Here is a 21,997-nt window from a genome sequence, read left to right on the forward strand (position 1 = left end):
GAGAAAAAATATATTGTTTTAATGTTTATTCCCGTCCCAAGACAAAGACTAAAAATAACTTTCTTTGTTAGTAAACGACTGAATAGCCTATCAATAGGAATAAATACTCCGAAATACTTTTTAAGAATAAATTGTATCATCAATATCTTTTCATTTTTCGTTGTAGTGATCAAAAATTCATGAGAATTTGAATTGACATTACTTCAATGCACTATGGTTACAATTTCCCCTTGGAATTTCAAAGCATAATTGATTAAGTTTGAAATGGAAAGAAAAGGAAAAAAATCACTAAGCAATTATTGAAACTAAAACTCATATGAAACTGAATGTGTCACACGACCACTAAACTTTTAATTCAGATGGAGTTCCAAAAAAATATTTATCAGTCTTTGGACAATCAGGATGGGACTTAAAGGACTTCTTTGAAGCAGCTTCAAGTCTGCCAATTATTTCAATACACTATGATACCTTAAATTCCTGCTTGATTGGCTGAGCATTTCTTTTATTTATACCTACTTGTTTCGTCACACGACATAATAATTACAAAAGTTATATGCAGTATTTTTGTTGTGCTGATAAAGTAAAATGGAATTTACATCGGAATTAAATATATAGGTATATAAAATATGATTAATCCCACCTATCAGATGAACAGAATATTCCCACTCAATATTACATTTTATCACAATCATATCAAATTTGATTAGTTATCTTCCTGTATTCTTCAATGGTTGATAATGACAAATTTAGCGACTTTAATGTTACTAGAATTTATTGAAAAAGCTGTTGAAATAGTGCACGTCAGTAATACAAGTAAAGTATTGTCAGGGTTCAAGAAATTGTTGAATACAACAAATACTAAAAAGATGTTTGCTGACTCTCCATAGTGGATACTTTCAATACAAAGATTAGCACAACCATAACATATAAAAAAGCCAATTAAGAGAATCATATTTCAACACAAGTCCATGAACGCTTGAAGAAAAATGGGAATTCATGGAAACAATCAAAACAAGCGTTTTATGACCTTGCGTTCAACTATTATTTCATCAATTTTCGGGTGACTCATTTCACTTGATGTAATTATTGAAGGTTATATCAAGTTTTGATAACAAAAGTATTTTGATAATCTTGATGACGGAGACTTTTTAAATTGTTGATCGAATCCTGTATATTTTTCGTCACATGAAACTAACCATTTTGAAGACAACAAATCACGTATAGTACTTTCATCACAAGAGACTCCACATTTATTTGCATTGAGTTTAATCATTTCATAATATGTCTTGATAAATTTTTTCTACAATTTCCATATTGACGCGATTCTAACAAGGTGATAGTGAAATATCGATGTGTTTTATAAAATTATTTGTTGAGTCACATGTGATGAAAGAATGATTCACGATACGTTGTCCGCAAAATCAGTGACAAGAAATGCAATCGAAATTTTGCTTTCCAAAAGTATTTCATGTGATCAAAAAAATTTTGAAATGCTGGTCAGCTTATCTATTGAATTTATTTGAGTACGTGTGCGATTATAAGAATTGGAGTTTATAGTGCCATCACCTTGTTATCACCACTATGAGTAGGTTGTTAATCAGATTCTAAAATGAATTAATCTGAGATAAAAATTATCATGAGTACACTACACCAGAGAATTTTGATTAATTAAAAAATGTTTTCGCTTGAAAGTGTAGAAATTAATATCATGGATTGAACGAATCAAACTACTAGTTCCAGGGATTATGTCAACCTACAATTAATCAAGAAAAGTCAATCGCTTCCACAACTATACAAAGATCCACAGCTATACAAAGATACGAAGGTTGGTGTTAGCTTTCTGTTGATGTTGTTCATTCTGGTATTCGGCTTGAAGAAGTAATCCAACCACTAAATTGGATTTCGAAAAGAATTATTAAATTTTATTTTCGACTCCTTACTAAATGCCAAATGGGCTCCCAATGGATTCAGTACATTTGTTGAAAAAAACATGAAAAAAAATTTATAATGTATTCATGCAGCTTTTGAAGTTATAGCCAGGTTTCCAGGCTAGACTTAACGGTTATGACGCCTTCTCGCAACTATTCCTAGGTTAATCAAATTTTTATGAAGACCCTGTCTCAGCCTTTTTATCGTTTGTAACCGGTATGATAAAAAAGCTGACACTGGGTCTTCATAAAAATTTAGTTTCTAGTAGGAAGAAATGCGGGAAGTCCAAATATTTATGGACATTAATCCAGAAAAAAAGAGAAATTCAATTCTGAACATGATTCATTACAGGTGCCGGAGGAAAAGAAGATATCGAAATTGAGAGTATTTTGTTCACAATTCCAGTTACTATTATCAGTTCTTGTGGACGGACCACCTGATTCTTTGCAGAAAACATTTTTTCAGCTCGTATGAATTTGTCAGATTAATAAAAAGTGAGACACACATCAGTATATCACCCAATAGCAAAAGGTCGTGTTTAAAAATGTTGCCATCATGTGGATAGCTTTTACTGATGGACACCCAAAATTGTATTTTGTCCATTTGATAAGAAATATCACTACTGGTCTGATAAACAATTAATAATGCAAAAAAAAAAAGCATGATTGCATTTCTCAACACGACCATTTGCTATTGGGTATCCTTCATGGATTTAATAAAGAATGTTGTTCACCTCCTAAATCTTTTGATTTCCTGAATATTCCAAGAAAATAATTCGAACTCAATTCAGCATTTTGTTATGAGTTATAAGGAGCTTATGCTTTTGGTTCAATGGGAGGTTTTTCAAGTCTATATGAAGTCGATTCAGTAACGGTTTTTTGTTCAGATGCTAAAGATTTACTTTTTTTTTTCGTATTGGTGTTGACAGTCCTCAAATGCTGCTTCTTCAGTTGCTAATATTCCAGTTGCAGTATGATCTTATTCAAAATCAACATTAACAAATTGAGTATCTCAGGAGGAATTAACAAAAGCCTTCGCCGATCAATTTGTTGAAAGAAAAAAAATTAACATTAACAAATAGAGAATTTTTTTCAACAAATTGTGCGGTGAAAGATTTTGCTTGTTCCTCCTCAATCATTCCAATTGTTGCGTAATGGTAGTCAATTCCTCAAGTTAGGCCATCATCTTGTCCATTTTGAATCTTCTGACATTTTGTTTGAATGTTTTTTGAAATTTTTTTGGTGATAACTTTTGTTGTTGTTAATAACCGTTGATTAAAGTAGCAGAAAAAATACACTTTTTGATATTTGCTTATCAGACTTTTTATTGGATTCAATATGTAGTTATGCAAGCGTACTCGAACAAGGTTGTTACAGTGGTTCAAAATCAAGCATCCTTATTCCATGGAATATCTTTTACATACGTAATCCACAATGTTCAACATCAATTATCAGTGATGGTTTTTTTCACAAATTATTTTACATCTCTTCTCATTTGAGATTGATTATAAAAATTAGCTACTATCAACAAACACTTCCAATTTTCAAACACACACATTAATGAATCGGCTTCTTTTAGTCCAAATGATTAGTCACCTTTTAAGAAATTTGATTTATTATATGCCTTCAATTCCATGAAGTAATAATATATTATAGAATAAATCAATTGAGGTAATAAGCGTAAGTGTACCTTAAATTTAAATTTTTTAAGTAGATTTCGTACAAAATTTAACAAAACATTAGTTAAGTTAAAATTCCTCTTTACGTACTTACTTACTTGTACAACAAATTTAAACTTCTAACGTATGCAGTAATAGTGAGAATGAAAAGATTTAAAGTTTGTATTGTTATGCAATCGCTAAATCGATATTGAATGGTTTTTCAATTTTTACTGTTTTTAAATGAATGGTTATTTTATGTATTACTTTACGATAAAAACTGATAAATAGGAACGAAATATTTTAGCAGATCTCGTAAAATTTTTAAAAATGTCCTTCGCTTGAATTGAAAAATAGAAAAGAAACATAAGTTAAGTCAGAAGACAATTCAGGTGCCTTAATGAGTAATCTTGTACTAAATTCTTTGTGATCTTGGCTAATTCTATGAATGATTTTGTAATTGTTTCGGTATACTCCGTGATATTTGGCATTTCTTAGTTCAAGATTTTTATTTTCTCTCTCTTTTTAGTTTTGATTCGGTTTTATCCAATTAAAAAAATATAATTTAAAGATAAGATTAAGATAAGACAAAACATTACCATAAGAATTTTTCAAACAGTTTCAAACTTCTACGATAGGAACAGTATTAAAACTACTTGTCTTATCTTTCTTCAAAACTGGCTTAATAGAATGTAAATCATTTATTCGTAATATTATAACCCCAGGGTGTTAAAATGATCTCATTCAGTAGACTTGATTGAGATGACTGAAGATGATTAAAAAGACAATACGTGCGGTTGAAAACTAGTGTAAAGACGGATTTAGTTCAACTTAGCGAAAAATCTTCTTGTATTGCTATATTATAGAAGGCGGTTAAATTATTAAATATTGAAACAATAAAAAAAAGAAAGAGGAAAAAAATAAAAAATTAGGCTGCAAAATTTTATTAGTGTTCAGATTAACAGATCTGTTAAAAAATTTTAACTTGAGATGCATTTTATCAATTGTTTCGTCGCTAAATTAGAATCAATGAAAGGTGAACCTGTATAATTGAATACACTACTACAGCGCAACATGCATAATAACTAGTAGTTTAAGGTGGACGATTTTATCTTTTCTTTTTCTTAATTTTTATGATTCCTTCAATATGGAAATTTTTCATTATCAATCTTATCTATTCAGAATCATATTTTATCAATTAAAGTTAATTTAAAATTACATCATTTGCAGATACTTAAATTCCTTTTACTTATCTTTTATAAGTCGGACTGATCCATTTTAAGTTATTTTGATTTACTTAATCTATATAGAACCCTCCTCATCTTTGGGTTATTGATACGATCTTCCCCATATTTATATAACATCAGATCTCAATCAATCAACTTCAATAACTTTTTTTATAATATTTTTCAAAACATCATCAATTAGTTTTCAACCTACACTTATAATTCATACTTCAATATACAATGGATAAAGTCACCCTTACATTAAAAAAAATAGTTCGAAAATGGACTACAAGAGATGGTTTAATTGGTGATTATGATTATAAATATTTATTTACACCAGATATACCATTTTTAACAAAAGAACCAAAAATTCAACCGTTTTTTGGTTTAGATTCAGATATGCCAATTATATTAGGTGCAATTTTGGGTTTTCAACATTCTTTAGCAATGATTGGTGGGTTAGTTGTTGTACCTATATTAATTAGTGTTTCAGCAAATTTACCACCTTCGACTCAACAATATTTAGTAAGTACTTGTTTAATTGTTTCTGGAATATTATCAATGATTCAAATTACAAGATTTCATATTTGGAAAACTCCTTATTATTTAGGTACTGGATTATTATCAGTTGTTGGACCAAGTTTTGCTACTTTACCAGTTACTTCAAATGCATTTCCTTTAATGTATGCAGATGGTACTTGTCCAGTTGCAGAAGATGGTACTAAATTACCTTGTCCAGATGGATATGGTAGAATATTAGCTAGTGGTATTGTATGTGGATTATTAGAAATGGCTCTTAGTTTTTTACCTCCAAAAGTTTTACAAAAAATTTTCCCACCATTAGTTACTGGACCAGTTGTTATGTTAATCGGTATTCATTTAGTTGAAACTGGATTTGAAGATTGGGTTGGAGGTTCTGGATGTGTTGGAGAAATTTGTCATGTTGGTAAATTTAATTTACCTTGGGGTTCAGCAAATTTCATTGGTATTGGATTTTTAGTTTATGTTTCAATAATATTAGCTGAAAGATTTGGTGCACCAATTATGAAAAGTTGTGCTCCAATTTGTGGTTTATTAGTTGGATGCATTGTAGGTAGTTCCGTTGGATATTTCGACTCCACCACGATCAAATCCGCCAAAGCCGTAAGTTTCATTTGGGTTGAAACCTTCAGTTTGAAAATTTATGCTCCAGCAATTTTACCATTTTTAGCTGTGTACATTGTGCTAATGATGGAAGCTATAGGAGATATAACGGCAACTTCAGATGTTTCTAGATTGGAAGTTGAAGGAGAACAATACGAATCAAGAATTCAAGGTGGTGTTTTAGCAGACGGTTTAAATGGTATACTAGCAGGATTAATGACTGTTACTCCTATGTCAGTTTTCGCTCAAAATAATGGTGTTATAGCTATTACTAAGTGTGCAAATAGAACTGTTGGATATTGGTGTTGTTTCTTTTTAATTATAATGGGTATATTTGCAAAATTTGCTGCTGCTATCATCTCTATTCCAAAAGCCGTGTTAGGTGGAATGACTAGTTTCCTTTTCCTGAGTGTTGTTATCAGTGGTATTAAGATTATTTCAGGTACTGAATTTTCAAGAAGAGATAGATTTGTATTAACAGCTTCAATTTTACCAGGTTTAGGTGCAACTTTAGTACCAGATTGGTTTAGTAATGTTTTCACTTATTCAGGTGATAATCATGCTTTATCAGGATTTTTTAATGCAATTGTTTTAGTTATGGAATCAGGTTTTGCAGTTACTGGATTATTAGGAGTTATATTAAATTTAATTTTACCACAAATTCATGATGATGTTGAAGAAATCGAGGAATTAGTTTTGGAAACTGTTGGCTCAACTGATGAACATGCTAGAGAACAATATGCTAGAAAGGAAGGTATTTCTGTTGATCAATTAAAGTCACAATTATCAAATAATCATGGTGTTACAAGTGTAAGATCATCCGATGGTATTCCAGACTTACCATATGAAAAATAGATCCATTAGCTTTTAAACACTCTTCATTTCTATCACTTCCATAGTTTGTTTCAATAATACAATTGTCGTCTTTAAAATTTTGCAGACTCTTTGACACCGGTTAAGCTTTGTCAATCGCCCAGATAATTAAGCATGCCCAATCATCATATCTTAAATGAGTGCTCAGAGAACTTATTCAATTTTAATATCAATTTTAATTAACTTATAACGAAAAACCTATATACCCGCTTCCGCAATATTCACCCAATCTTCTCTTTTTCAGCCAACAAAATTATTCTTAAACCGTGTCAAAAACATTCTACCACCAACATTCAAAAAATTGAACAGCCAGCTAATAATCAAATTCTGGTGAAGAAATTATAAAACCTCTACTTGTATCTCCATTTTCATATTCATGTCTTACAAATAATAATTTTGTAGGTGAATCCACTTTGACCAATTGTGTTTTTTCAACATATAATTCAGTTCCTGCAATCAAAACACCAGGATACACGTCGGCATTCCTTTTTATACCATCAATACACATCAATTCATAACATGGTTTTGCATTAGGTAAATGGGGGACCCAATTTTTTTGTTCTTCTTCATCTAATGCTTCATATTCAGCTCTTTTGATCAATCTATATTCTGAAGTTGATCTGATTTTTACACCAACTCTTATTTGGTCTTTAACCAACTGAGTGTACAAGTCTGGTCTAAGAACTACTTTGATATTGGTTTTCAAACCACAACGAGTAATTAACGTTGTCAAAAAATTAGCAACATCAACGTGACCAACTGTAAGACGAAGCTCAACTTCACCTCTACCATCACCATAATTATATCCTGTTAAAAAATAATATAATTCTATTCTTGATAACAGAAACATCCAACCTAAAAATCTTATAGGCTTTGCACTATTGGAATAGGCAAAATCCTCTTCAATTCTGGTCAAAGAATTGGTGTATTTACTTCCAAAATATTTTGTAAACCAAATTTTCCAATTGTCTTTCACAATCCTAATTTCATAAAATCTGGGACCAACCCATTCTTTATCTTCATCTTTAACTTCATCTTTAACTTCACCTTTGTCTTCTTCTTCCTTTAATTCGATTTGTTCTTCATTAACTCTTTCATTAGCTTCAATAAATTTTTTGACAGCTTTCAGATCAGATGAATATTTAACCAAACCAGTACGGAATTTATAATCATCATCATATTTAAGTCCAACTTTCATTAGATGCATCTCTAAATACGCCATATCAGATGGTTTGTGTTGCTTAAACCTAACACCTGTTACGTGACCTGTTTCATTCATCTGAACGCATCCGTCAGATGCGAAAAAACCCAAAATTTGTAAAAATGATATCCAACTATCAAATGATACTAGTTGTAAATAGGTTCTAATGTTGACTATTGTTTCTCTTGACAAATCTGGAACTACTCCACTGGGTACGGAATGTAATGCTTTAAATCTTTCAATTTTGTATACATTATTTCTCCCACTTATTCTTTCTTCAACTGCATTTGGTGGTACTTCAATAATAACTTCACCATAATCTCTTCCGTTTGATGGCCTGTATGGTAGTGTTTGATCAGCTTGTAAAGTAACTCCTTCTAAATTTCTTACCAATTTATCACCAAAACTGGAAAATTCAACTTTTTTTGTGTAATCAGTTATAAATTGACCAGTATTTAAATCAGGAAACTGGATTCTGTCCATTTTGTAGTCAATTTGTCCAAAACGCTTAAAACCAAATTCGGTAAAACATTGAAGGTGGATGGGAACTCCTGAATCATTTTTATCTTTACCCTTTGGATCTTTTTCTTTTTGGTATTTGATCAACAATGGAGTTTCTCTGGAGGGAGAATCTTCATTTGGAGGGTGACTCCAATTTTTTCCATCAAATACAGGATCTCTTGAAGATGAATATAACCAAGTGGAAGGACAAGTTTTGTTTCTAATTTGTTCTCTTTTAAATTCCAAATAATTATCATTGTTTTCCACATAAGGTATTTGATCTTTGTCTTCCAGATCCGGGAAAGCACTAATTGGAGGGATATCAAACTGTTGAAAATCTTCATGATCCAAGGTCTTCTTACCAATATTTTTTATATCAAAAGTTTTCGCTTTTCTGGGGTTATTCCATTTAAGTTCATCTTCAACTTGACTGGATTGTAAATGATCTGAGGATAATGCAACTTCTGATTCTTGAGTTTCATGATTTTCTATATCTTCAAATCTTACTTCTTGACCTTCAAAATTATCAAAATTTGGTTGTGGTGGTAGATTTGGATTGTTAATATAAAATTCATATCCCCTATGCAAAATGGGATCTATATCTGACATTTTGGGTTGTGTACATTGATGAATGTGAGGGTTGAATAGTGATTAGGTATTGTAAACTATGTAACATAAAATGTAGATATACGAGGTTGAAAGTGGTTGGAAGAAGTGGTCGTAAAAAGTGGTTGTAAAACTTATGTTTCAAGTTTATTAACGCACTTGACGTGTATTTCCCCTTTCAAAATTCATCTTATTGTTTAAAATTTGTTTCAAAAGTTGACACAAACCCGATTATTATAAAACCTAACCTGAGGAGGTAAAGATAGTCACGACTACGATCAAACACATCGCCGAGAGATCTAAAAAGCCGTACCGCAGACATTCTTAATCTGGTAGGAAATATCAAGTAAAATGTTCGAAGTAGCTTCAGGTGAAGTCTTGTATTCAATTCTCATTTCGTTTCTGAGAAATCGATTGCACTTCTCTACCAACTTGAGCATAGAATCGCTTGAAAAACAATCACGTGTGATATATCACCCACATATGACTATATGTATCATATATGAGGATTTGAAACCTTGCCATGATTTACTCGAGCTAATATATTATTTACGTCGTGTTGTAACTTGCAATGTAGGTTGATAAACAATCACACTTCATGCGCTTCATTATCTCAAATAATTCTTCAAAAAGGTCATATATTGTTCAATGTAGACCAACAGACAGAACTTGAGATAGTTTTACTATCTGGTAGATCAGACTTCTGAGCAATTCAGAAATTCTTGCTACTATGCAAGGAAGAAAATAGAGTACACAATTATTTCTCAGAACAAATACGCTAAATTAATTTTACGTAACGACAAATTAACTCCACGAATCACATCATCAGAGGAAGCAGCAGCGAAATGAACAAAGATCCATAAAGTTGAATTAATTTAATGTTAAACTTTTAGCGATTAAATTTCTTGAATAACTGCTTTTGGCACCACCACCAACAATTAAAAAATGATCAAAAATACCACTTTCGTCTTGATATTTTTCAAGCATAATATGAAAAACAATACTTTTAGCTATCTTCTTTTCTTTAACATGATTTTTCATCACCATAGTAGAATAATTATCTAAAGTGATATCGGAATAGACAATAACACAGTCTGCTTCCTTTTTAGCATAACAACCTGCATGTTGAGCAACGTGAAATACTTGATCCAATCTTAGCTCATGATGTGCCCACATTATGATTTTTTTGTCTGTACAATTGGAGAATTTACTTGCACAGCCTTTGATGAATGAAAGTGCCTCAGTTTTATTGAACCTGAATGCCATGGTTGGTATTTTTCTAAATCTATACCCATGTTTATCTTCAAATACGTCATGCCAATCAAATAATTCTTTCAAAAATTCAACTAATTTGCAATCTTGTATTATTGGGAATTTAGATCTATCATTTAACGGAAGTTTTAATGTGGTAAACAATTCTTTGACTTCATTGACTGAATATTTAAATTTGATTGTATCACCTTCCACAATACCAACTTTGCTGATAAATCCTAAAACATTAGCAGCGTCAACCATTGAAATTTGATATTCATCTAAAAAATCTTTCATGAATTCATGCCTTTCAGCTGAGCCATCAAAACCATTGACAATTATTTGGACTCTTTGGTCCAAGTCAGCACTCATTTTACGTGCCTTCATATTAGGCATTGAAAAATTATTATCAGTAACCCCAAATGTTAGACTTTGACCCCTTTGTATATTTCCCCTCATTGATGAAGTGTTATCTCTAGAAATTATTTTTGTACCAGTGAGAAATTTATGTTTAACAACAAATGGAGAACCACGACTAATTTCAATCACTTTAAAATCTTTATAATTGTTGATGAAGAATCTTGCTCTCAAGTATACTACTTTACCAGTTTTCTTATTCATAGCTAGAACGTACAATTCCAAAGATGCATCTAATATCTCTTTAATCTCCCAAAAATTTAAAGCTCCATAGTTAGTCATGATTCTTGATGGTGGTAATAAACCACCTTTATGTGGTGGTAATCTGTAGAATGTCATTATCAATGAAATCTAAGTATTATGAATTATTTCATATCAATTGAGTTGGTAATGTGACTGATGCTGAATTAGGTGTTGTGGTGAGTGATAAGCTATTGAAAATAGTTGGTTGTAAAAAATGAACAAAAGTGGTTGTAAAAAATACTGTGTATACATACTTGTATTTAACTAAATTATTTTACGTGTGTGAAATTTTATTTAAGGGGTGAGAGTTTACATCAACAATTTTGCAACTATCATTATCCAAGAAATTTAAAATGATATCCACAATGAAGAGAAATTTGAGCAATAAATCAAAAAAAGCACTTTTAGCAAAAGGTATTGAGCATAAGTAACACCGTACTATTGAAAGTTGATGACTTCATATTCTTTTATTCCATTTGAAGAGTTCAAGTCCATAACCTGAGAATAAACGCTATAAATTACTCTCTCTCCCCAAACATTCTTTAAAGTTCTTGAATACAAGCATCAGCACATCATTCGAATAGGGGTATACACTTTGTGGATGTTGTAAGTATTATACATGAGATGTTGAACTAATGACGGGGTATTTTGATTCAACAACTGTCAATAGTGCAAAAGCTGTTAGTTTTATATGGGTTGAAACTTTTAAATTAAAAGTTTATGCACCTGCAATTTTACCATTCTTGGCGGTATATGTAGTTTTAATGATGGAAGCTATTGGTGATATAACTGCTACTTCAGATGTTTCAAGATTAGAAGTTGAAGGAGAAATGTATGAATCAAGAATTCAAGGTGGTGTTTTAGCAGATGGTTTAAATGGTATTATTGCTGGATTAATGACTGTTACTCCAATGTCAGTTTTTGCTCAAAATAATGGTGTTATTGCAATTACAAAATGTGCTAATAGAACTGTTGGTTATTGGTGTTGTTTCTTTTTAATAATAATGGGTATATTTGCAAAATTTGCTGCTGCAATTATTTCAATTCCAAAAGCTGCTTTAGGTGGATTAACAAGTTTCTTATTCTGTAGTGTTGTTGTTGCTGGTATAAAGATTATTTCAGGTACTGAATTTTCAAGAAGAGATAGATTTGTATTAACAGCTTCAATTTTACCAGGTTTAGGTGCAACTTTAGTACCAGATTGGTTTAGTAATGTTTTCACTTATTCTGGTGATAATCATGCATTATCGGGATTTTTTAATGCTATCGTTTTAGTCATGGAATCAGGATTTGCAGTTACTGGATTATTAGGAGTTATATTAAATTTAATTTTACCACAAGTTCATGATGATGTTGAAGAAATTAATGAATTAGTATTAGAAACAGTTGGTTCAACTGATGAACATGCAAGAGAACAATTTGCTAAAAAGGAAGGAATAACTGTTGAACAGTTGAAATCTCAAATATCAAATAATCATCAAGGTGTATCTAGTGTTAGATCGTCTGATGGTATACCTGATTTACCATATCATAAATAATAACTTTGGGAAAGGTTAACATAATTTTAAAGTCATTACATTTCTTTCATTTCATTAAAAGCATTTTTGTTTGTATATTTCATTATTTATTACTTTGTATAATATATTTTTACCTTCATGTGAGACTAATCTTCTCAGTTGATTGAATTGTTTTGGTTCATATTCTCTATTCTCTTGATATTGATTTCGTTATTGATTTTGCAACCGAGGGAAAAATATTCTTAATTTGGCAAAAGCCTCACAATGCTAACCAATTGAAAAATAATAATAGAATAATACTAGTGATATGATATAATATCAAACTCATCTTCTTTCTAACCAGACCATCAGAATTACAAGCTACAAAGCAGTATGAGTATACTAGCTATATCCACAATGTCACCACCTCATAAACCAAGAACAACTTTCACATTACCATTAAATTTACTATTACAATTAAATCATTTATTAAAAAAATCAATATTTAGTAGACAATTTTATCAAGAAATAAATGATAAAGTATTATCAAAATCTTCAACAGTTGATCAAAATTTATATTTTTTATGTTATTTTTCATTACTTTTATCATCAATATTAAATAATAAATATAACATTTTAAATTTTTTACAAAAGCAAAAATATAATCTATTACAACTAGTCAAAAAATCTGCAAACACATTAAATATAAATACTAATGATTCCAAAATATTAAATCAATCACCTCCTCAACCAATTCCTGAATCACAACAAAACCCATCAAAATTAGCATATCATTTAAAAAAAATAAATCTGTATTTAGCTGATGTTAGAATTTTTAATAGATTAACTGATTCTATAAAATATATGCCATGGTTAATTGATGAATGGCATGGTTTTAATGATCCAACTGCAAAATCACCAAGAATTGATAGATTTGTTAATGTAATTCAAGCTTTAAATTGTATTGTTTTAGAAATTTTTGAAAATATTGGTTGGTTAACTGATCATGATTTTATAGGTACAGGAAATAATCCTTATTGGTGTATTGAAACTTATATATGGTGTTGTAGAGTTTGGGGTGCTTATTTAATTATAGAAATTATAGAAATTTTTAGAAGAACTCCAATAAATCAATGGAAATCAAAAAATTGGCAAATTAATTTATTTAAAAATGTTATTCAATTACCTTTAGTTTTACATTGGTGTTTAAGAGATGGTTGTTTAACCCCATTTTGGGTTGGACTTTGTGGTTGTGGTGCATCTTGGTGGAATTTTAAAGATATGTGGCTGTCAATAAATTTAAAATAGACTTATATATATATGGAATAATACAATAATAATTATTTATTTACTACTAGATTATTCAAATCCAGCTTGACGATCTGCTTTTGCTGCCTTTTTCTCCATTTCATCCCAATCTTCTCCTGATTCTTCACTTTCTGCTTCACTTCCACTACCTGAAAAATCATCACTATCTCCTTCACTTTCATAATCATCTTCACTAACTTCACTTTCATCTTGTGGATCTTCATCACTTGCTTCAAATTCACTTTCTGCATCTTCTTCTTCACTTTCATCAGAATCACCTGCACCAGTTAAAAATGACCAACCTCCATCTAAAAAGAATTGATATGGATCAGCTTGAACTGTTTTAATAATTTGTGCCCAATTTAAATTCATTTGACCTTCACTAATTGGTATATCAACGTCAGTTAACCATGATTTAACATCTTCTAATAATTCCATTGGTATAGTATTTATATGAACAACAGGTTTATTAAAATCTTTAAAAACAAATACTAAATCAAAATTTTTTAAACCAAATTGAACTCTTTCCAAGTGAGCAATTTCAACTTCTTCCAAAGTAACTACAAGATATGGTGGATCAATTAATTGAATTAAACAATCTCTTGTTGGAAGACATAATACTGAAGATCTAAATGGAACACCTTGAAATCCTAATTCTCTAAATGGTATATCTAATTCAACTATACCATTTGAACTATCAGCTATTAATTCAGCAAATTGTTTAAATTCTTTATCAAGTAATGCTTTTCTTCTTCTTTCTTCTTGTTCTTGTTGTAATTCATCTTCATCACCATATCTATATTTTCTTTTTCTACCTCCAGTTTCGTCAAATGCCATATCACTAGCTTCTCTATAAAATTGTACATCAAATGTTTTTCTTTTACCAATCATTATTGGGTTTTTTAAATGACAATGTATTATAACAATTAATTCATCCTTACTTGGTTGAAAAAATAAATGTTTAATATTTGAAAATAATACATCAATTTTTTGATCCATTTTAAAACTTGATTGATATCTTAAACCATTTTCATGAATTTGTAAAACACCACCTAATTTTTTTGTATCAGGTGTTGGTCTAATAAATACATTATCTAATTTTTTAATTCTTGAACCTTTAAATTCTATAAGATTAGCTTGACTAACAACATCAGCTAATTGTTTCTTTTCTTGTTCTCTTTTAACTGAATCCTTTTTAAGATCTTGAATTGCTTTAAAAACATCAACCATTCTATCACGATCTTTTGATCTTACAGTTATGGATCTTAAAAATGTATTATCTGGAGAATCTTCATATGGTAATTCAGCTTTTCTATTAACATTACCACCAGCACCAGGTGAATTAAAATTTAATCTTAAATATGTATAATCACCTTCTTCATTTTGTGAACCACTTTTATATGAATTAATATGAAATGGAACCGGTCTACCACAAATTGGTAAAATTATTGTATGATTTTTATAATCAACATGAATTTTTAAATCACTTACACTATTTGGAATTTGAGATTCTCTTATATATGATTCATATTTTTTAAAAATTGGTTTATAATCCGCCGCATCAGTTGCATCAGCTTTTGAAAATCTTGCTAATCCTTCTTCTGTTCTTTTTTCATGTAATTTCATTTGAATTTCTTGTCTTAATTTTTCAGCATTTTTATCATCAGCATTAGAATTTTCATGTCTTAATTTTGTTTTAGTTAATTTTGAAGATGCATTGGTTTCAATAGGTTTTGATTCTGGTTTAGCTTTTTTGGTTGAATCTTCATCATCGTTGAAATAAAATGATATGTCTGATTTATTTTTTGGATAGTCTGTTAATAAAATTGGTTTATCAACACTTATTTTAAAAGTATCTGTCAATAGTACGGAATAAGTTTTTCTTTTGTTTGGTATATTTTGAAACCCAATAGTTAATGATATAATTTGTCCATCTTCTAAAGTTCTATCTGATTTGGAATTAAGTAAGAATGTTGAATCTCTAAACTCTATACCGATCAACCAACCACAATTTTTTGTAAATTTATCAGCTAAACCTGGATTCTCTTTTTTAATATAATCCAAAGCATCCTCATAAACTTTGTTTGCTTTAACTCCAGACTTTAATAAATTTTCTCTTATATATTGTTGCAATTTTAATAAAAAATCATAATTGTTTTCCATTTCTTTTGTTGGATCAATTAAAAATGTTCTACCTACATTGGCACAGTACGATTTGTATCTCAAACCAATAGATGCTAATATTACACCTTCACCAACTAATTGTTTTTCAGTTGACAATGCACTTGGTTTTAAATCATAATCATCACCACTTTGAATAATTGGAGAATAACACCATTCCAAAAATTCTGAATCAAAATCTTTTAAAGATTGTAATAAATTTTTACCTAATTTTGATTTTAAATACCATTTATTATTTTCAATTTTATCTTCTATTTGATCAGTTAATTGAGAATTTGTGATTTTTTTTTCTTGATCAACAATTGTCATCATATCATTAACAAATGTATCCATCATTACTACACTTGCATTTGATGCAATTTTTGTATTTTCAAATTCTTCAGAATCTTTTAATTCCATAGATTTCGATAAAGTTAATGCTAAATCAATTGGTTTTAATCCAGAATCTTCACTTATTTCCCTCCATTCCTCAACAAACTTACCATCATATTTATCTTTTAATACTGTCCCATATTCATCACTAACAGCTTTCATGTCTTCAATTAAAGTCTTAAATAATTGTTTATTCTTTTCAACGTCTTTTGTTCTAGACCAGATTTCAACAGTATCTGGTCTGTTTGTTAATCCTTGTAAATATTTTGCTTTACCTTCCGATGTTATAAAAATACATTTTGTTGGTGTGATATAAATACCAGTATGAACAAATTCATAACCTAATAACCAAGTTTGAACAACTGTTGATTTTTTATATGTGTTGTCATCATTACGTGCTCCAACAATGATCAAAGCTTGAGGTATACTGTTTGATTCAAGTGTCTTTTGTAGGATGGCCAATCTTTTATAAAATGCATTAGCATCAATATGCACATCCGACATGATTGGTGTCTATTGGAAATTTTGAATGGCAAATGATAGATGTAGTTGCTTAAATCAGTACTAACAACCAATTTTTTAATTCAATTCTTCACTAAAGAAAGATTGAGTTTTTTGTTAGTCGCGCGAAATATTTAACTCATGCGCATTTGGAGTTAAGCTACCAAATTTAAACACGCTATTCTTGAGACGCGTTTGTATTTGATTCTTCTTTATTTACATGTTAGCAAATTCATTGAGCTTCACCACCATAACTAAACAACCACAACAAACTTCAAATCATGTTCAGACAAGTCAAAAGACGTACAGCAGGACGAAGAAATTTTGAAGACAAACCGTCACAGGCATCTGAAGATAGTCAATATTCAATTCCTAATTTATTTACATCTAGATTATCATTTTATGATTTACCACCAAATCAAGAAATCACATTAGAAGAATTTGAACTATGGGCTATAGATAGATTAAAAATTCTTATAGAGATTGAGTCATGTGTTGCTAGATCGAAAACTCCAAAAGACGTAGAAACTAGTATTAAACCATTATTATTAAAATATTTACCATTAAGTCCTGCTGTCAATTTAAACGAAAAAGTTATTGTACAAGAAAGAATGAAAGATTATTATAGTCATTTCATTTTAAGATTAGTATTTTGTCGATCTGAAGAACTTAGAAAAAAATTCATTAAAAATGAAACCATGTTATTTAAAGTGAGATATAATATGTTACAGCCTAAAGAACAACAAGAATTTATTGAATTGAATTCATATAAATTATCATGGAAATATATTTCTTCAAAAGAAAAAAATGAATTAATAGATAAATTATTTGCAGCAAGTGGGAATATATTGAAACTGCAATATATTGCAGATTCGGGTGATACACTCAATTTAAACAATGAACAAACAAAACAAATGATGATTCAAAAAGAAAATTTCATCAAATTACCATTTGAAAAAATTACTCAACTAGTTTCTTCAAGATCAGTTTATTTACAAGAAGGATATGGTTATTTACCTACATCTTTACAATTAAATTTATTAGCCATTGAATTTCAAAATAATTTAAATCAAATATTGATAAAAACATTTCAAGCAATTCCAAGATTGGAAGAAGATGATAGATTATTACCGTTATTAAATAATTTATCAAAAAACTTTTCAAATTTCCAATACGAAGTCGATATGGATAGTGAATTGACTTCAGACATAAATGCATTATCTATTACTTCAAAACAAATCATGTCTCACTATCCTTTATGTGCAAGTCATTTACAAAAGAATTTGATGAGTTCATCACATTTGAAATACTTAGGAAGACAACAATTAGGAATATTCCTAAAGGGTATAGGGTTAAATGTGGATGAAGCTATTAAATTTTGGTCTCAACAATTTACAAAGAATGGTAGTATGAGTCAAGAAACATTCAATAAACAATATAAATATAATGTCAGACATCAATATGGATTAGAAGGTGCTAGAATCAATTATAAACCATGGGATTGTGCAACCATTTTAAGTAAACCAAAACCTGGTTCAAATGAATATCATGGATGTCCATATCGTGATTTTTCACAAACTCAATTAACTCATAGTCTTGATGAGATGGGAATAAAGAATCAACAAGATTTGAATGCAATAATGGATGATGTTAGTAATCGAGATTATACTGTAGCATGTACAAGAGTCTTCGAGTTAACTCATCAAAAAGTAAAGAGTGCTAATCCTAATGCTCCTCAAGAACATATTAGTCATCCAAATTTATACTTTGATAGAAGTAGGCAGTTGGAAAGAAGTGCAACAACCAGCGTGGAAAGTAAGTAAGTTTTAATATACATAATTCGATATCATCAATTCTTGTATGTAATGATAATCTCTTGAACTCAATTGAATGATGTTTATATGGTCCCATTAATAAACTTCAATAAAGGAATTGTTTCAACGATGATACTGGAATGAAACCTGTTTTTTCAGTTTCGTGACTTCAACAGAAGTGGAACCAATCTAATCATTCAATTCAAAATGTTTTACTGCTGCATCTTACGCATAATTAGTCTATCAGTTGTTTAAATTCATTGGATTCCATTTCGCTTTGTGCGAGCCTACAATAGAACAAGCGGTACGATTTGGTAGCACACATTTCTCACGATTTGGATTAATAATCTAAATGACAGAAAAGGTAATACGATTAATCTACATTGATTCATTCTTCCTAGATTTCACCACAATCAAACAAACAACAACATACATCACAATGGTAGATTCAAAACAAGTATTAAAGTTATACAAAAACTTACTACAAAAAGCATATAAATTTGATAATTATAATTTTAAAGAATATACAAAAAGAAGAGTACATGATATGTTTAAAGATCATAAAGATTTAATAGATGAACAACAAATAAATCAATTTTATAATGATGGTATAAATAATTTAGCTTTATTAACTAGACAAACTACTATTTCACAAATGTTTACTTTTGATAAATTAGTTGTTGAACCTTTGAAGAAACATAAATAAAACGAATCTTTTGGTGAGAACGAGATGGAATGCTCATTATGATACTTTAGTTCATGATTCCTTTGGAGTGTATATAGATGTTTATTTAAGTTAATAAATGGGATGTTAATGAATTTTCTAGCTATAAGCTTCTCAGTCAGGTAAACATTCCTGCGTTATGATTGGAATGACAAATGCAAAATCATAGGATTATAAATGGGTAACTTTTCATGATTCCCTAAATAGAGTTCTTTCTGCTAGCAATTCGATATGAAAATCGAGTAAAACTTAGAGAGTTAGAGTTCACAAACTTTTGATCGGTCTAGTTTTTGATCAATTTTTCATACGTTCATGTTGTATTTGCTTTGAGTACGAAATTTGTAGTCAATAATCATTATAAGCATCATCTCTGGTATAAGTTATTTTCAATTTTCCCAACACCATAATTTGCTGAATGAACTGACATTAATACGGAAATGCCTAGACATCATGAATTCTTCTTTCAACACCCACATTAAATCAATTTCTCCTGCCTTTCTAAATTTATATTATTACCGAATTTAGCGTATAAATGCTTTTTCAATTCCTTTAAATTTTCATCATAATTTTCAATTTGATTTTCAATTTCATTAATTTGATCAGTTAATTTAGTATCATTTTGTTCAATCTTAGTTAATGCTTTAGAAACAGGTAAAAAAACAAAACAATCACCTAATTTATATTGAATTTTTTCATCTTCATCTAATAATTCTAATTCCATTGATAAATCATCTAAATATTCTTTTTCAGTTTTTAATTTTTCTAAAATTATTAAACTATTATCTTTTTTATTCACTAATGTTGAAAATTTATTGATTTTTTGTTGATCTTCCCATGATACTTCAGTTGCAGTATTTCTTTGACCTTCAGGTAGTAACTCCATTGTGTGATTATGTTGGTGGGTGGGTGAATGAATGAGTGTATTTGGTGAATGTAAAGCAGGTTCAAGTTGTTTTATATTTTATTCTGCAAAAGTAAAGTTCGTGCGGCTCACTACTAATTTAATCAATCACTTTGAATCTTCAAGCTCAAATAAAAACTTTGAGAATGAAATATGGCTATCTTTATGCCAATAAAAATGTAAGTCGAGAAATCGTATAGACCGACTACTTATCTTATCAAACATCAGCAACAACTAATGCAACTAATTATTGACGTGAAAAATTTTGACATACTTCTTGAAGTCCCTATTTCAAGAAAGAGAGAAGGTGTTTAATTCAAAAATATACTGAAGCTCTCATGGTTATAATATATATCACTTCTTGAACACTTCTAGATTTCCAGAGCTACATTCTTTCACGTATAGTGCAAGCGAATGATTGTGCATTGTTAAACTGTGTAAGTGTTCTTAAATTTTAAAAACATTTTTCATCAAATGTGCTTGCTTTGCCACGCCAAAAAACAAAGCTCAGGAAACCTAAAAGTGTTCATTGTGTGAAAATATCTTAATCATGAGTACATACATATTTCTTTCACATATTCGAAATATGAAGATCAGTTAATAATTAAAGCGACAAAGTTTTGAGTTGTTCAAAAATTGAATATTGATATTTTTATACAAACCTATGAAAACCCATTAAAAAAAAAGAACATAAAGATTAATCTATTGTAACATGTTGAAAAAAAGATGAAATACTGAATAAAATCTTTTTAAAAGATTTATTCTTCATCTTCTTCATCATCATCTTCAGCAACTGAATAAAATTGTAATCTATATTGATTTTGTTTAACAGCAACAAATCTAATCCAATCTCTAATTTGATTTTTCTTTAAATATCTTTTTGTTAAATATTTTAAATATTTACCTGAAAATTTAGTATTTGAAACAATAACAACTTTAGTACCATCTGATTCAACTGAAATTTCATCACCTAAATTACCAACAATATTATCAACTTTAATATGTTCAATTAAATATTTAACATAACCTTCTTGATCAAAAACACCATTTTCAACTGGTGCTGAAGTATCAACAGTGAATTTTTTAGTAGATTTTGATTTTTTAGTGGTCTAGAAAAGTAAGAAAGTTAGCCTACCGCACTTGAAAATTATAATAATTTGAAAAAATAAGCATTGTTAAGAACCAAGTCCTTAGGTTTCCATTCTCTCAAACTTTAAATTTTCTTTGACAGCAAAGCCCTTCCTCCCACAAAATAACGGGGTGAGGTTGTCATTGATTAATCCTTAATATTCAACAATGAATTTAATAGGTTTGTAGTTATATTGACGTTCAATATCTCCATCTATCGACGATTAAAAAACCCGATCTTTGTATATGGGAAAAAGTTCTCTGAATCCAAAAAAAAAAAGTAAAAAAAGGATCATGTAGACGGATGCAGAAGTCAAAGCTTCTTTCTTGTCTCTTGAAACATTGCTATTTCTATCTCCATGTTTTAATGATACATACAATTGGAGCCATTTTTGATTGTATTGATTGATTATAAAAGAGTGGATGAGGTTGAATCTGAAAAATTTCAATTTTAATTTTGCATTACAATTCTTGTGCAAAAAAAAGTTGAGTCCAAAAGCGCGCAATAAAAAACTCAATGGGGCT

General features: G+C 29.6%; 10 protein-coding genes across 10 annotated transcripts; 5 read left to right on the plus strand and 5 right to left on the minus strand. All coding sequences in view use genetic code 12, as the record gives it.

Annotated features, from left to right (window-relative positions):
- Positions 1-5,052: 5,052 nt before the first annotated feature.
- Positions 5,053-6,810, plus strand: XUT1 (Xut1p; the record flags this gene model as incomplete). The annotated part of the gene is made up of 1 exon (XM_051755814.1): positions 5,053-6,810. One exon carries the CDS (start codon positions 5,053-5,055, stop codon positions 6,808-6,810), a length of 1,758 nt encoding a protein of 585 aa, XP_051616298.1.
- A 331-nt stretch (positions 6,811-7,141) lies between these two features.
- KGF55_001259 (uncharacterized protein) lies at positions 7,142-9,139 on the minus strand (the record flags this gene model as incomplete). The annotated part of the gene is made up of 1 exon (XM_051755815.1): positions 7,142-9,139. The coding sequence occupies one exon, from the start codon at positions 9,137-9,139 to the stop codon at positions 7,142-7,144; it is 1,998 nt and encodes a 665-aa protein (XP_051616299.1).
- Positions 9,140-10,006: 867 nt separating this feature from the next.
- Positions 10,007-11,143, minus strand: KGF55_001260 (uncharacterized protein; the record flags this gene model as incomplete). Its single annotated transcript, XM_051755816.1, has 1 exon — positions 10,007-11,143. One exon carries the CDS (start codon positions 11,141-11,143, stop codon positions 10,007-10,009), a length of 1,137 nt encoding a protein of 378 aa, XP_051616300.1.
- A 539-nt stretch (positions 11,144-11,682) lies between these two features.
- KGF55_001261 (uncharacterized protein) lies at positions 11,683-12,585 on the plus strand (the record flags this gene model as incomplete). The annotated part of the gene is made up of 1 exon (XM_051755817.1): positions 11,683-12,585. One exon carries the CDS (start codon positions 11,683-11,685, stop codon positions 12,583-12,585), a length of 903 nt encoding a protein of 300 aa, XP_051616301.1.
- A 351-nt stretch (positions 12,586-12,936) lies between these two features.
- CSO99 (Cso99p) lies at positions 12,937-13,851 on the plus strand (the record flags this gene model as incomplete). The annotated part of the gene is made up of 1 exon (XM_051755818.1): positions 12,937-13,851. The coding sequence occupies one exon, from the start codon at positions 12,937-12,939 to the stop codon at positions 13,849-13,851; it is 915 nt and encodes a 304-aa protein (XP_051616302.1).
- Positions 13,852-13,902: 51 nt separating this feature from the next.
- CDC68 (chromatin-remodeling protein) lies at positions 13,903-16,908 on the minus strand (the record flags this gene model as incomplete). The annotated part of the gene is made up of 1 exon (XM_051755819.1): positions 13,903-16,908. The coding sequence occupies one exon, from the start codon at positions 16,906-16,908 to the stop codon at positions 13,903-13,905; it is 3,006 nt and encodes a 1,001-aa protein (XP_051616303.1).
- Positions 16,909-17,186: 278 nt separating this feature from the next.
- PRI2 (DNA primase subunit) lies at positions 17,187-18,728 on the plus strand (the record flags this gene model as incomplete). The annotated part of the gene is made up of 1 exon (XM_051755820.1): positions 17,187-18,728. One exon carries the CDS (start codon positions 17,187-17,189, stop codon positions 18,726-18,728), a length of 1,542 nt encoding a protein of 513 aa, XP_051616304.1.
- Positions 18,729-19,158: 430 nt separating this feature from the next.
- KGF55_001265 (uncharacterized protein) lies at positions 19,159-19,425 on the plus strand (the record flags this gene model as incomplete). Its single annotated transcript, XM_051755821.1, has 1 exon — positions 19,159-19,425. The coding sequence occupies one exon, from the start codon at positions 19,159-19,161 to the stop codon at positions 19,423-19,425; it is 267 nt and encodes an 88-aa protein (XP_051616305.1).
- Positions 19,426-19,918: 493 nt separating this feature from the next.
- Positions 19,919-20,326, minus strand: KGF55_001266 (tubulin-binding prefolding complex subunit; the record flags this gene model as incomplete). Its single annotated transcript, XM_051755822.1, has 1 exon — positions 19,919-20,326. One exon carries the CDS (start codon positions 20,324-20,326, stop codon positions 19,919-19,921), a length of 408 nt encoding a protein of 135 aa, XP_051616306.1.
- A 776-nt stretch (positions 20,327-21,102) lies between these two features.
- KGF55_001267 (60S ribosomal protein eL22) lies at positions 21,103-21,862 on the minus strand (the record flags this gene model as incomplete). The annotated part of the gene is made up of 2 exons (XM_051755824.1): positions 21,103-21,453; positions 21,851-21,862. 2 exons carry the CDS (start codon positions 21,860-21,862, stop codon positions 21,103-21,105), a joined length of 363 nt encoding a protein of 120 aa, XP_051616307.1.
- Between the last annotated feature and the right edge of the window lie 135 nt (positions 21,863-21,997).

Source organism: Candida pseudojiufengensis, assembly GCF_024610245.1.
Source record: "Candida pseudojiufengensis strain CBS 10847 chromosome Unknown scaffold2, whole genome shotgun sequence".
NCBI classification, from domain to species: domain Eukaryota; kingdom Fungi; phylum Ascomycota; class Pichiomycetes; order Serinales; family Debaryomycetaceae; genus Lodderomyces; species Lodderomyces pseudojiufengensis.